The sequence below is a fragment of the Alternaria novae-zelandiae genome, assembly GCF_023758075.1.
Source record: "Alternaria novae-zelandiae strain BMP 2774 chromosome Unknown scaffold_7, whole genome shotgun sequence".
In the NCBI taxonomy this organism is placed as follows: domain Eukaryota; kingdom Fungi; phylum Ascomycota; class Dothideomycetes; order Pleosporales; family Pleosporaceae; genus Alternaria; species Alternaria novae-zelandiae.
This window is the reverse complement of record NW_026056967.1, coordinates 674,668-689,325: the sequence shown is the minus strand read 5'-3', so window position 1 is coordinate 689,325 and position 14,658 is coordinate 674,668. Positions and strand designations below refer to the sequence as shown.

At 54.1% G+C, this 14,658-nt stretch overlaps 4 protein-coding genes across 4 annotated transcripts; 3 read left to right on the top strand and 1 right to left on the bottom strand.

The window, feature by feature from the left end:
- Positions 1-733: 733 nt before the first annotated feature.
- On the top strand, positions 734-5,326 carry J4E88_004235 (uncharacterized protein; the record flags this gene model as incomplete). The annotated part of the gene is made up of 7 exons (XM_049397882.1): positions 734-874; positions 1,159-2,013; positions 2,104-2,932; positions 3,668-3,693; positions 3,764-3,865; positions 4,252-5,237; positions 5,287-5,326. 7 exons carry the CDS (start codon positions 734-736, stop codon positions 5,324-5,326), a joined length of 2,979 nt encoding a protein of 992 aa, XP_049256327.1.
- A 672-nt stretch (positions 5,327-5,998) lies between these two features.
- On the bottom strand, positions 5,999-7,753 carry J4E88_004234 (uncharacterized protein; the record flags this gene model as incomplete). The annotated part of the gene is made up of 5 exons (XM_049397881.1): positions 5,999-7,017; positions 7,076-7,236; positions 7,457-7,511; positions 7,564-7,593; positions 7,645-7,753. The coding sequence occupies 5 exons, from the start codon at positions 7,751-7,753 to the stop codon at positions 5,999-6,001; spliced, it is 1,374 nt and encodes a 457-aa protein (XP_049256326.1).
- Positions 7,754-8,048: 295 nt separating this feature from the next.
- GCN5 (histone acetyltransferase) lies at positions 8,049-9,527 on the top strand (the record flags this gene model as incomplete). Its single annotated transcript, XM_049397880.1, has 3 exons — positions 8,049-8,557; positions 8,614-9,439; positions 9,498-9,527. 3 exons carry the CDS (start codon positions 8,049-8,051, stop codon positions 9,525-9,527), a joined length of 1,365 nt encoding a protein of 454 aa, XP_049256325.1.
- Positions 9,528-12,391: 2,864 nt separating this feature from the next.
- Positions 12,392-14,434, top strand: J4E88_004232 (uncharacterized protein; the record flags this gene model as incomplete). The annotated part of the gene is made up of 2 exons (XM_049397879.1): positions 12,392-12,837; positions 12,892-14,434. 2 exons carry the CDS (start codon positions 12,392-12,394, stop codon positions 14,432-14,434), a joined length of 1,989 nt encoding a protein of 662 aa, XP_049256324.1.
- Positions 14,435-14,658: the final 224 nt, after the last annotated feature.

Below are 14,658 nucleotides of genomic sequence, written 5' to 3'. Positions count from 1 at the left end.
GTTCCGGGAAATTTGTTGTTCAGTAATCATGCTGCCAAAGCCTCCCGAACTGCACCAGAGCTACAAGACGCACAACGAAACAATTGGTCACACCCAGCTACTAAGGTCCGACGACCTCGGTCTCAAACATCTCACCATCAAGAATGTCTAGGGTAGGCTTGCGAGTTATAAATTTGCACGCAAATAAACCCACGTAGATGGGACCACAACGCCTGCAAACCTATGGTCATGAACCCACCCGCCCATGCACTCGTCCGCCTCTTCGCCCTACAGACAGCAGGAACTAGCCGCATCCTGTGCGGAGACGCGCATTAGCCCCGTGTAACAGCGGACCCTTGATCGATCTCGAACCTTGTGAGCTGTAGCGGCCGTTCACTGAATCGGCGCCGGAGCATCTTTTGCTTTTCCATACCTACCGTCTGGCTTGCGTCAGGTTGAACTAGTTCTGGATGCAATCTACATGTACACAACGTCTTCCCGCTATTTTTACGCGAACCAAATTACTCCATTAAGAATCTGTACGAAGCGTTTACGATTTTCCTCACAAGTGAACGATAGCGGTGTTTCAAGAGTCGGAACGGAGTGATTAGTAGTCCGTGGAGACCGACTTCGGTTCAGCATCCTTTCGCCTTTCGTAGTCAGTCTCGCTATTGGTTCCACCGAACTCCTTCGGTGACATACCTCCGGACCTTACTCTGTTCGATCAGCGGTATCAGAAGCGAAAACCAGAATCATGACGAGCTCAGAATCAGAACAGGCGCAGACATCACGGAAGCGCTCACGCAGGAGGGACAGCGGCGATGACGGTGGTGCTGGAGGAAAGAAGGCTAGGGGCCGTCCACGGGTAGACACACAGGACGCCACGGCTGCAGATGTGAGTGGAGACGCAACGTCCTTTTTGTTCTATCTACCCGATTCGTCGTTGTCAACTCTTGGAGCGGGAGGGTAAACGGGACATGCGCACCTGTCCTGATCGAAGAAGCTGTCAAGTTGTTGATGTATTCTCCAGCTCGACCCACTGTGAGCTCCTCATCGTCATCCCCACCTCCTGTGAACGACGCTGATGAGCCTGCCGTGCTTCAGATGACACTACCCAGCATGAAGCTCCTCGCGATCCGATCTCAGCATTCATGTCGAATGTACTGACAGGTGTACCAGAGACGAAGAACTCAAATCCGGCTTGCGCAGCGTGCATATCGGCAGCGGAAGGAAACCACCATCGCGTCGTTGAAGAGTCAAAGCACACAGCTCCACTCGATTATCGAGCAGATGAACAAGGCCTTTCTAAAGCTAAACGAGTCCACCGTCAAGTCAGGTCTGTTACAGCTGAATCCGAGTTTGGCCCAAGAGTTCAAGCTGGTAACGGAGACGTTTGCGAGCTTGACAAAGACAGCCAACGAGGGCCAGTACGAGGGAGACGAAGATGGTGAACACGGCGAACACGGGATTGAAGGGAATGGTGCACCAAAGCTAGCCGAACCGGAGCCTGAAGTGCAGCACATTGGATGGGGATACTCCGCAGTTCCGAAACCAGCCGCTGAGAAGCGTCCGCAGCCACAGTTGTCAACACCGGATAGCTATCTCGCCCACATCAGCGCTGCATATGGCAATGTAGACTCCCGCAGGAGCGATCTGGTGGGTTGCCGTCAGTTTGGAGCTGGTGCGGTCTTCGACCAGTCGCATCGATCTTCGCAGCCTCCAGCAGACCCATCACCATCGCATACTTCATCCCAACCGACGCAGCTGCCTTTCGGGCTTGTAGACCTTCTAAGTCAGCACCAAGCACCGTATGGAACAACAAACCTACACACGTACTCCGTCCGTGTACCGACGCCTGAAGCGACACCGCCAACGAACAGGCTACCCACGCCGCCTCTATCGAAGTTATCGTCGAAGACGCTCCCTCCGGTCACAACGTACAGTTTCCAAGAAACTACATTTGCCAGACGATTGTCGAGGGCGGCGCTTGAGGCGGGGTTTCATTTGCTCAGCAACGCCCAAGCTCGCCCTACGGTACGTTTTCAGCTAGTCGATGTAGGAATTGTTTCTTTGGCTTCACTGTCATTTCTCCAGTAGTGATACAAGGCTAATCATGACAGCTAGGCAATCAACCGTGTCTTCAAGCTTTCTCTACCTCATGAGACCCTCGATCAAATACGAAGCCGCTTCCGAACTATCATGGCCCGTGGCATTGACGAAGACCTGGACTGGTGGGAGTCGCCATTCCTCCATCTCGGTGGTGCAGGAACTCATTATCCGCGACGGGACGCTGCCGGCAACGTAAAGTCTGTCAGAAACGGATGGAACGTACGGCAAATCGGGCCAACAGAGAACAAGGTGCTCATAATAGAGAATACAGAAGACGGTAGGAGTGAAGAGCTACGCGGCGTGGACCTCCGTGGATACGAGGGGGAATGGTTCGATTGTTACGACGTACAGGGCTACTTGGAAGAAAAGTACTCGTGCAAGCTCGACCCGAAGAGCTCGTTCGCCGAGTGTGTCATCGAGGTTGACGACGAAGAACTGTCTAGAACCCCCAACAGCGCACTACGGCAGCGACCACACAACGCGACGAGTCTGCCTCCTCTTCACCAGAACTCCGCAAACGCATCGGCAGCTCCGTCAACCACGTCGACAAATCCGCCAAACCACTCTTACAACATCGCGGATAGTGGAGCTTATGGGTTAGACCTGTCTTTTGGGAACACCGGTGAATACCCTAGGCTTGTCAACTATGAAATATCTTATGATCAGACCCTGGGTTTGGATCTCGCACCTGGGTATGATTATGGGTTTTCGCATACACCCGCCTTTCACATGGACAACATAGATCTGGGCATGAACATGATGAGCGATGTAGCGGCAGCTCTACCAGTCGTGAGGCAGAAACGGAAGAAGACTGCCTGGCTCGACGTTTCGAAGCTGATTGATGGTGAGTGTGCACATTCACGAGAGGTCAACAGTTGGCTGACAATTACGACAGAGATCATTATACACGGCGTGTGTCTCGGGCGATCACCGGGGTATAGGCGCAAGGACGTTGATGCAGCGGTACAAAAGGCTTTGGTGCATGACCATTAGCCGGTAGCGATTGCGAGGAGCATGCCAAGATACCCAGGTGCGATTCGAGTGCAGTGGCGGGAGTTTTGCTTCTTATGGGATGCAGTTGGCTGTTTGAGGTGCAATTGATGAACTGACGACGTTTGTACCAACATTTGGATCGGTTCGTATGTATATTGATCATGAGCACTACTATATTTCGAATCTGCCAGAACGTTGCATCGCGTACTTTGGATCAGATGTTGAGCTGTGAGCATGGTCACGTGTGGCGCTAGAGTAGCGTTAGGCGCTAACGAACCGGCGCCCTCAATGATTGCCGGAACGCCGCTCACTATCACTCATACACCCACGACCCCGAAAGCTGAGGGCACCCGAACACGTCGTACAAGGCCTTCCGTCTGGGCTAGCGATATCCGTAGAACTTCCTTGACCGCGCAGAAGCTTCCTCAAGCGCGCGCACCTCTCTGCAGCCTCAAGCGCTGACGTCGCCTGCCTGGCTTGCCTGCCTATTCCTCAATCATCTGCACGCGAGCAACCATCACAAGCCGTCGCGCAGCTATCACAGAGCTCGCATCGTATACTAGATAGCTCAGACCATATCAAACAGTCGCGGTCATGTCGAACTCGGTCGTGGTTAGTATCCCCAAGGCGCGCATGCGAGCGGTGGAAGGGTAAAGGCAGGCTTGCTAACAGCAACCACCAGGGCGGCGTGTACCAGCAGATCATCGAGAAGGTGATCCAGACCTCGCAGAATGACTTCGAGGAGTCGGGCGTCGATCATAGCACGCTCGACGAGATGAAGCAGGTATGTTGCAACCTGGCCTCCATCTCGGCCAGCGCGCCTTCCTTTTCTTTGTCGCAGCACATCTGCGACTGCCGTCACACCGCTTCTTATATCTCTCACTTTTCTTGTCAATTCATTCCTCGCATCGGTTTCGCTGGCTGCGGCGATCGCGCGGTGACCGCCTGGCTTGGGTGATGGGCGGCTGGAAGCGGGGCGGAGTTGCCGGTCGGTCTGGCAGCTCCGGGGGCGCCTCAGTATTTGAGATGCCTTCTTATAGCCCCTGCACAGCTCCCCCACCCGCCAAGACCAACGCATCATTTCCCAACAAGGCATAGTCTGTCATGTGACGGCTGTTCTCACATCATGTTTTGTTGCAGTTGAGCTGAGCATATACTGACTATCGCCAGGGCTGGCAAGAGAGGCTATCCGCTCTCAAGATTGCTCACTTTCCATGGGACCCTGCTCCTGAGCCTGTTCGTCAGCCGCCTACGGTACCGTCCAACGTAAAGGTTGACAATGATATGCCTTCCGTGTCCGGACCTCAGGAGGCTCTCAACTTCCCCAACGTGCCCGTGAAGCAAGAAGGAGGATACCAGCCACCAGTTGCTAACTACCCTCCTGCTCAGACTGCGAACAACGGCTACGGCGGTACTTATGATCAAAACCAGCAGCTCGCGCACCAGCGTGCAGCCGCTCTGGTACAGCAGCGAGTGCAACAGCAAGGACATGTGCAGCAGAACTTTCCCAATCTGGCGCAACAGGGCCATCTGCCTCAAATGCCTATGCAGAACCAGCAGCAGCAGCAACAGCAGCGCATGATGGCGCAACAGCAACAACAACAGCAGCAGCAGCATCAACGACCTCCGCAACAGCAACAACAGGGAATGCCACAGCAGCGTCCCCCACCGCAAAATCACATGTACACCTCACAGACTGATGGTTCGGGTGACGCCATGGCTGACTGGGAGGCCTTGAAGGCCGCACGCGCTGCTGATGCAGTAGAGCGCATGGCAGCGGACGACTTCATGCGTTCTCGCGTTGATGCCATGGCTATGCGTCAGGACAGTGGTCTCATGGTACCGCTCGATTCGATGCCAAAGGGCAAAAAGCGCAAGGCGGCTGTGCGTGTCCTGCAGGCCGAAGACGCAGAGGCCTCGTCAAGCGCACCGGTCCCTGCGCGTTTCGACGGTGACGACGACGTGAAGCCAGAAGAAGATCCGGATGACGCCATTAATTCTGACCTAGATGACTCGGAGGACGAACTTGGGGATGGCGATAACAGCGACGATGAAATGGTCGACTATATGTTGTGCACCTACGACAAAGTCCAGCGCGTGAAGAACAAGTGGAAGTGCACGCTCAAGGACGGCATCTTGACCACGAACAAGAAGGAGTAAGTTGGGTGTTGAGACCTTGAAGAGATTTTGCTAACGATATGGCAGATACCTGTTCCACAAAGCAAATGGTGAATTCGAATGGTGAACATTCGCCACCCATTGCTAATGCCCGTGGTAGCTGAACTCGAGTTCTAAGTCGCTCCGTGCAGCGCACGAACCCCACTCGATCGAGACGCGAGTCTAGCACGCCTGATACACGATTCACCAAGCTCGATCCCCCCTTCGCGACGACAAAGCGGTTCGGTACGAACATCGATAACGGGCATCAGATTGGATACTATGGCCTCGCGCGACACTCGAGAAAGAAGAAAACAAGAAAGAAGCTGATTCCCATGACGCATTACATAGAACTATGGATGGAACGACTGGGCGTCCTGAGTATCCCTAGTTTACGCTATTCAGATTGATTTTGCACTCAGGTCAGGACTAGAACTTTGGCTGGCCTCACATGTCCAAGCATTGGCGTATGGGCCCCATGGCAGGTTTACATTTCATCAGGTGGAGTTTTTCAGCTTGAGTAAAAGAAGGAATTGTCGAGGTCGGGGCCATGTGCACAGCAAACGTCAGGACTTCTAAGTAAGAGGCTGCCAAACAAACGTTCATGGTTGCTTCATCACAGAAGACATTGTACGATTGTGGATTTCATTTCCTACTCTGTTCGGGTCTGGACAGACTAGCAAATATAAGAATTGGCAAAATCGGCATACGCTGAGCTCAAGCTCCCTGTTTTCTGCCAGTAGTGATGCCTATCGTACTCTCATAGCATATCATCAGCGCCACTCTCGCCATCGCTTCCTGGGCCATTGTGCATCAGGGTCTCGTCAACGTCTGCGCCCTCGGCCTCCTCGTCATCCTCTTCTACCAGCGGAACAAAGCGAAAGTCTACGAAACTCACTTGTCCGCCTGTTGCCCCTCCAGGCCCAGTTTGAGAAGCCGACCCGCTACCTTCAACCTCAATCATGAACTGTAGACTCAACACGCCTTGGGTATCGGCTCGTATACTGACTTTAGTCGCAACGTTCATGGCACGCGCAGCCTTTTGTATCAAGCTAAACTTGTAGGACGAGCGGAGTACGGCTTGTGGATCGCTGAGCTGGAAGGTCTCGAGCAGATTGGTAGGTTTCTGATCTGCTGCCTCATTGTTCGTGTTAAGGTTTGTGGATGCAGGAGTGCGGTAGGCAGAAGGCTGGGGCTGATTGTTGAACTCGACGCGCGCTGAGCCTAGAGTGCCTGATGACGATAGAGCGAAGAAGGGTTTGCCGCGCACGGTTTTGGCGTACATGGTGAGCTTCTCTGGGCTTGTAGATGATAGCTCTTGTACTGCGTCATACAGCCAGCTGCCTCGCATGATGATTTTCAGGGCGAGGGCTTGTCGATCGAAAGGTATTTCGTCTGTGTACTCTGGCTCGTACGTCGTGAGATCGCATTGCGTGCGTATGCTCGCCTCTGTCAAAGTGACCGCCAGTGGAGCACCGGGGCCATCGTAGCTTATTCGACAGAGGTTGTTCATGCCGCCTAGTATGTTGTTTCCAGTGAAGGCTGTGCTGGTGGGATATGCACCATCGCGCGCCCATGGTGGTTTGGAAGTGGAGGGGTCGGTGAGGCCGAAGATCTGGAGGGTCTCAAGGAGAGCGGGAAGAGATATTTGAAACGCGGGAGTGGTAGTAGATGTTGGGTCGAGTTCATCGTCGCTGTCGGAGTGTTGTGAGTTCGGCGGTGCGGCGCGCGCATTGAAGGTGTAGGTTGTGAAGAGAGACTTGTCGAGGAAGGCGGATGCTGTAGTCGTGTCAGATCTGGAATGTGCAAAAGCACATTGCATATAGGCATTACGTACCTTCCATGACGCTCGCCTCATCCACAGCGAGCTTCATGCCAATGTCGCTGATCTGGACATGAGCCTTGTTGGAGAAGGCAATGCAGCGGAGGAGCAGGTACAATTGTCGCGCGGAGCTTGACACTGCCGTGAGTATTGGGGGCTCCTCTTCGTCCATGGTGCTGTGTTGTGAGTGTGAGGGTACGGGCTATCGTGCAGGTAGATTCGAGAGTCTTGAACTTTTTATTGGTATTCCATAGATTGTACACAGTATGCCCCTAACGCCGGATGGAGAAGTAGGAAACTAGACGTATACGCCGACTGCGCAGATCATGTAGACGGCGCCGAAGCTGTTTGCAGTCAGTGGGCGCATGTTGTAGCTGGGCTTCCGAGGCCACGTACCCGAATGCTAATGACGCGGGAACACCGAGAACGGGGAGGTTGATGAAGGAGCGGTCTGTGTGCGCATGAGTAGAGGTTCGCTAGAGGGGCGTGGCTATTTCGCGTACTCAAGCCGAAGATGGTAGTCAAGATGAGAGCTGCGCGCGTTGTTAGCAGAGGTCCACTAAGCAGCAGAGCTTCCAACATACAGATGGCCAGCAGCACGAAGCCGACCGTGAACTGCGTGTTCTTTCCGACGGCAGGGCTGAAGGGCGAGGACGCAGCGGCCTCCCAGACGTCTACAAGTGGGCTCGACATGTGTGCAGGCGTGCAATTGGGTTATGTAAGTGTCTCTCTCTCGTGAAGCTGCTTTGGTGGCCTTTCGTGTTCACTCGCAGGTGATCGGCCGTGATTGGTGTGGGGCGACTAGCGCGGGAGGCGCAACTTCCCCGACATTCAGTCAACACCACGCACAGGGCTGAGAGAAGGCGCGACGGCACACAGAAGGCGCCCTACACTGCAACATGGCGGGCGCGACCGACGAAAGTAAGTGCGCATACTCTCTCCAGCTCCATGCGCGTCAACAGACGTGCATCATATCCACAAGCCCGACATGTCTCCCCGCAACGACATCCCGCAGTTGCGCGACGTGTTGGGCTATCCCACCTCTCCCCCAACTTCACCACTGCTCGCTCCGCCCCCCATACCTCGCCGACACACCCGGCAGTCTTCTTCCAACACACGACTTCGCGAATTACAAGCTAACTCGTCTCGCGATGAAGCTAAGCGCAAGGCAACCACCGACCCTCCCAACGGCTCTCCCAAGCGCATAAAGCAGGACCCCTCGACACCTTCTGCCGCCGACGATGCCCCCGCGCCTCCCGTGAAACGTATAGTGCCATTCCCCGAGAAGCCCGCCGTCATAGAAGAGCGCAATGGGGAGATTGAATTCAGAGTGGTCAACAATGATGGGGAGAGGGAGAGCACCATCATCTTGACAGGCTTGAAGTGTATCTTCCAGAAACAGTTGCCCAAGATGCCAAAGGACTACATTGCGCGCCTCGTCTACGACAGGACCCATCTGAGCATAGCCATCGTGAAACACCCCCTCGAGGTAGTAGGGTATGTAAAGGCTCTCGTCCCATGTCTGGCCAGACGCTGACAATACAACGCTCCAGTGGCATAACATACCGTCCCTTTGATAAAGGCCAGTTCGCCGAAATCGTCTTTTGCGCCATCTCCTCCGATCAACAGGTTAAGGGCTACGGTGCCCATCTCATGTCCCATCTCAAAGACTACGTCAAAGCCACCTCGCAAGTCATGCACTTCTTGACCTACGCCGACAACTATGCCATCGGATACTTCAAAAAACAAGGCTTCACCAAGGAGATTACCCTGGAAAAGTCAAGATGGATGGGCTACATCAAGGACTACGAAGGCGGCACCATCATGCAGTGTAGCATGGTGCCCAAGATAAGATACTTGGAGAGTGGCAGAATGCTCTTGAAACAGAAGGAATGCGCAAACGCCAAGATTAGGGCCGTGAGCAAGAGCTACGAAGTCCACGCGCCGCCAACGCAATGGGCGAAGGGCGAACTGAAAGCCATCGACCCCCTGACCATTCCTGCCATCAAGAACTCCGGCTGGTCTCCTGTCATGGACGAACTCGCTCGCGCGCCCCGCCACGGACCCAACTACAATGCCCTTCTCCATCTCCTCAACGACATGCAGAACAACAGCAATGCCTGGCCGTTCCAACAGCCTGTCAATAAGGATGAAGTGCTTGACTATTACGACGTCATCAAAGAGCCCATGGACCTCGCGACCATGGAAGAGAAACACGAAAAGGATCTTTATCCTACCCCCGAGGACTTCATCAGAGATGCCAAGCTCATCTTCGACAATTGCCGCAAGTACAACAATGAAAGCACGCCCTACGCAAAGGCGGCGAATCGTTTGGAAAGATATATGTGGCAGCGGATACGTGACATTCCAGAGTGGTCGGTAAGTATTCAACACTTTCGTGCCTGACGCAGCAACATCATGACTAACAAATTGCCAGCACCTGGAGGGCGAGTTGACAGGCAAGTAGGCGGTTTGGGGTGGGATCACTCTGATTTCGCCCTGCATAGGGGGCGTTTGTTATGTGAGTTATGGCAACATGTATTATCATCATCAACAGTCTTGTTGTTTAGCGGCATTGGGTACGGTGTAAGGTGCATGGTATGGTAGTATTGGTTAAGGGTTCGGTCGGGCTGATTATACCCTTTGTCGTTACGTATTCGAATCACTTGTTCATACCCATCTCACAAGAACATGCAGTGAGATGCTGGGTGTGCAGCGTACCTGTGAACATCTCGTTCAGCAATCACATGGAGGCGCAGAGAGTGATGAAGTGCCAGACCGATGTTGGAATATTGATTTATCTGTGGCCTATTTGCTATGCGAGCAGGCCTTCCCCGTTATGTCGAGCACAATCTCGATTCATCACTGTTCACATAAAAGATTATGTGACTACGTGTTTGCTCTCCGCATGAGGTTCACATCACGGGTTAGCACGCGGTAGCACCAAGCACACGTTCGCAAGGCTAGGTACGTAGGACCAGATTCTGTGATCAACCTAAACGAAAGTAGGTAGCCGTGGGCCAAACATGCTTGGTACAATCGCACATGCTAAGCTGCCGTGTCCCGCAACCTTATTGTGGCGTCCCTTGTGGTTGATGTACTCAGTTGATGAGGTTTGGATAAGGCTTCGCGGTTTAGCGACCGGGTATAGTGCTCGTTTACGTGACAGCCACGACAGAGAAGCGAGCGAACAAGCTTTGTGGACGGTAAAGAGGCTTGTGCAGTGCGCGCTAGGAAGTATGAGCTGCAGTGCGGTGGCCGAAGAGGATGAGGATGCTAAGCTCGTTGGGATAAATAACGCGAGAGTAGCCTAAGGTCGTTCGGAGGCTGCGCTGATCGTATTTCGAGGGAGCCGTGATTTGATCAAGTGAAAGCACAACGTCTCTAAAAGAAAGATGACTTGCCCAAAAGAAAGTGTGTTAAGCAATTCAATTCACAACCCCAAAATGGAGCTGTGCACTGGATCTGAGGGCACACATTCCTGTTGCTGATGGGTATACCTAGATCAGCTCCGGCAGTCCCGGCCTGTGCTTCGCAAACATACGATTATGATCGTGATATCGCTGTGATTTGCACCCAACACGAGTCGACAGGCCTTACGCAATAGCGCAGATGTGTAGGCTCGTGTTTGCTTGACGTGGTGTACACACACATGTATTTCACCCGTGTTTCGTCTCGGAAAGTGGAGACTCTCTCCCAGACACTGATAGGAACTGACCGAGATGACGGACAGCACGGATGCAAAAAGTAAGGTGCTCCGAATTGCGAATAAGGTGCTGCATCGACCATAATCCTTCGAATCGAATATATGTAATCAGTGGATGGAGGCTCCGCGGATGGCTGTGCCTCTTAGTTGTTGGTATTCCGTGATTATACTCTTAGCAGACGCCACGTAAAGTATGATTAGGTACAGTAAATTGTAACCATTCGGTTGGCCTCGGGTGGGGTGGTAAGCCTGACATGGGAGAAGTGCCGACGACTGGGCCTAGTGCACTGCGTGAGACGTTAAGCTGGAGCAACGCGAAGCAGACATTTCCCCATGTGATGAGCACCGTGAAGTAGAAATTCGGGAGAGCTGGCTTCGCAGTCCAGCTCGAAATGATGCCAGCCCACACGATGTGCTACCGCATGGAGCTGGGCCCGCTGCGGGGAAGGGACAAGGCTAGCTCCAAGGCCACCTGCGGATCTTGAACGGCATTCATTACAATGCGTCTGGCGTCCAAAAGCATGTCAGGATCGCTCGGCCAGCCAAGACAGCGGCTATCCAAAGTGTATACACAGGCGAAGTCCGCGACATGATTCGGCGCATATATCTCGATGCGTGCCCTCGTGATAAGAACCCCAGCTTCCCTCAGCTGCAGGACACCACAAGCGCGCTCGGTGGTCCAGCGTCCCTAGCGTAGACCTGGTTATCGGAATGATGGTGATAGCGCTGGTCGAGACCCGTTGGTCAGATAGCATTGAGGGACACCAATCCAACACTCGCTGATGGAGGCGCACGCCGTGTGCTACCATGGCGTTCGCGCGTGTCCCGCTGCAGCGTACTGATAGGAGTGGGTTGGTCTGACTCTCCTTGCGTCAGACGGAGTACCCGGTCTGATCTGCATTCCGGAGGGTCCACAAAGACAAAGTACAAGCGAAATTCAGCGACGGTTCGCAGATGCTGTCTTCGCCCCTGTCCTGTGTAATTGCTGCGAGACCCTGGGAGTTGCTTCTGCACATGACCCAGGGCAGCGGAAACGTCGACCTCGGGGAAGACGATGGAGGTCGGGTTGTCGAGGCAGAGGTGTTGCTTCGAGAACGCCACGCGAAGCCCAAAACAGAGCCTCAACCGAGGAGGGGCGCATATTCGCCGCCGCTTATCACGGACTGGGCGGGCGTTCCAGCACGTTCATCTCCGTGATTGGCGCTTGGACGGGCTATCAAGGCTGGGGAAAGATAAGAACCTGGTCCGGGTTGCAGAAGCGCGGTAGGTCGGCCGGTACTGGGTCGCGTTGACACAAGAGACAGGCGTGTGAACAGCGAGTAAGCGAGCACCAACATGAGACGGTAGATATTCCAGAAAGCGGAGACGACCGGGAGCCAATGGAACCCTGTGCTACTGTGCTCTAGCCAGTGCAAAAGAGGAAGTTGCCAAGTGACCGTCTGGAGCCCGTCGTGCCCGTTCAACTGTTTGTCTGGGCCAGCGACGGTGCGATCCCTCCACTTTGGTGGTAGCGCGTGCCACGGTGCGAAAATATAATTCCGCGAGGGCCGACCTCGATATGAGAACCAACAGTTCCTCGTCGTTCAACCTCTGTTCAGGAATTGTCCTTGTGCCTATTCGTCGCCATGGCTGATATCCGCGACCAACACAACGGCTCACCAATGCCCGGTGTCGCCCGCAATGACGACCCGGCGCTAGACATTGCGCGCGAGCACCACCACGAACACGTGCACCACAGCGCGCGTGCGGCCCACCCTGACAACGTTGTCTACACCACGGGAACCACAGACGAGCCGACCAGCAAGTTGTTCCGGCCCAGTGGTCTTGACAGCGCCAGCCAATTCACGCCCATTGGTGTTGACAGCACCAACCTCCACCAGCGCCACCCTGTCAACGAGAAGCATGACATCGAGAAGGCCGGTGGCTACGACTATGAAGTCGAGAAGGCTACGCGCAGCTCTTCTGATCCCGAAATGGAGGCAGAGAAGAAGCCCTGGTACACTTCCTTCAGTGCTTTCTACCGGACGTTCAGACTGCCTGTCCACATCTTTATTGGAGCGCTCTTCACCGGGTAAGGCGCATTTTAACGTCCATCGTCTCGAGTGCTTCGGGCTAACAGTACCAGATGGTGGATTGCCAGTGTAGTCGTGCACCGCAACGACAAGAACTGGATCATTCCATTCTTGTTCTGGCTGGCCATTATGATCCGCCTGATCACTCTGCACGTTCCCATCACCATCGTCACCAAGCCCATGCACTGGGTCTGGGCCAACACTGGAACGAGAATTGCCAACCTCATCCCGGAGAAGATGCGCATTCCTGCCGCTGCTTGCCTTGCCATCGCTGTCATCATTGTCGGATCATTCGCCAGCGAAGAGAGCGAGGACAACACCCGCGCAAACCGGGCCGTTTCGCTGTTCGGTCTCGCCGTCTTCATCTTCATGTTCTGGGCGACTTCCCGCAACCGCAGCAAGATTGTATGGCACACCGTCATCGTCGGTATGCTCATGCAGTTCATCATCGCGCTGTTCGTTCTCCGTACCAAGGCTGGATACGACATTTTCAACTTCATTTCCGAACTCGCTCGCCTACTCTTGGGTTTCGCCAGGGATGGTGTCGCTTTCTTGACCACCCCCGAGATATCTGAGAACACGTACTTCATGTTCAGCGTCATTCCGGCCATCATCTTCTTCGTCTCGTTCGTCCAGCTCTTGTACTACTGGGGCATTCTCCAGTGGTTCATCGGCAAATTCGCCGTCTTCTTCTTCTGGTCTATGCGAGTATCCGGTGCTGAGGCCGTGGTCGCGTCTGCCTCTCCTTTCATCGGCCAGGGTGAATCTGCTATGTTGATCAAGCCCTTCGTTGCCCATCTCACCATGGCCGAGATGCACCAGGTCATGTGCTCTGGATTCGCTACCATTGCCGGTAGTGTTTTGGTCGCCTACATCGGTATGGGCCTCAACCCGCAAGCCCTGATCTCATCTTGCGTCATGAGTATCCCTGCCTCGCTTGCTTTCAGTAAGCTGCGCTACCCGGAGACTGAGGAGACTCTTACCGCCGGTCGTGTTGTCGTGCCCGACGACGATGAGCACAAGGCCGCCAACGCTCTCCACGCCTTTGCCAACGGTGCCTGGCTCGGTCTCAAGATCGCCGGTATGATCGTCTCTACGCTCTTGTGTATTATCGCTCTTCTCAACCTGGTCGACGGGCTGCTCACCTGGTGGGGACGTTACATCAACCTCGACGGCGACTACGACTTGACGCTCGAGCTGATCCTCGGTTACCTTTTGTACCCTGTCGCTTTCCTCCTCGGTGTATCGCGTCAAGGCAACGACCTAATCCTTGTCGCTCGTCTCATCGGTATCAAGGTCATCACCAACGAGTTCGTTGCGTTCCAATCGCTCACCGACGAGGACCCCGCGTCCCCCTACCACGACCTGAGCCCACGCTCCCGCCTTATTGCTACCTACGCTCTCTGTGGTTTCGGCAACATCGGTTCCTTGGGTACACAAATTGGTGTGCTCAGTCAGATTAGTCCTGGCCGCAGCGGTGACGTATCGCGTCTCGCAATGTCCGCTCTCATTACAGGTGTTTTCTCCACTCTGTCCAGTGCGACGGTCGCAGGTCTTGTCGTTCTAGACGGATCCAACTTCAGCTCAGGCTCGTAGACCCGGAGCTGGAAATGTATGAAATGTTGCATTGCTGAGGAGTCGCTGTTTGGTGGTCCTAAAATATTATGTTTAGCCAATTTTGGTGTACGAGATACCCACAGTAGTACATGGATTTGATGAAGAATCAATACTCTCACTTCAAACCTCTTTCTCAAAACTCTGACCGTGAGATGTGACGACCTTGGGACGACTTTAAACGTGGACACGAGATGGTTTATGCA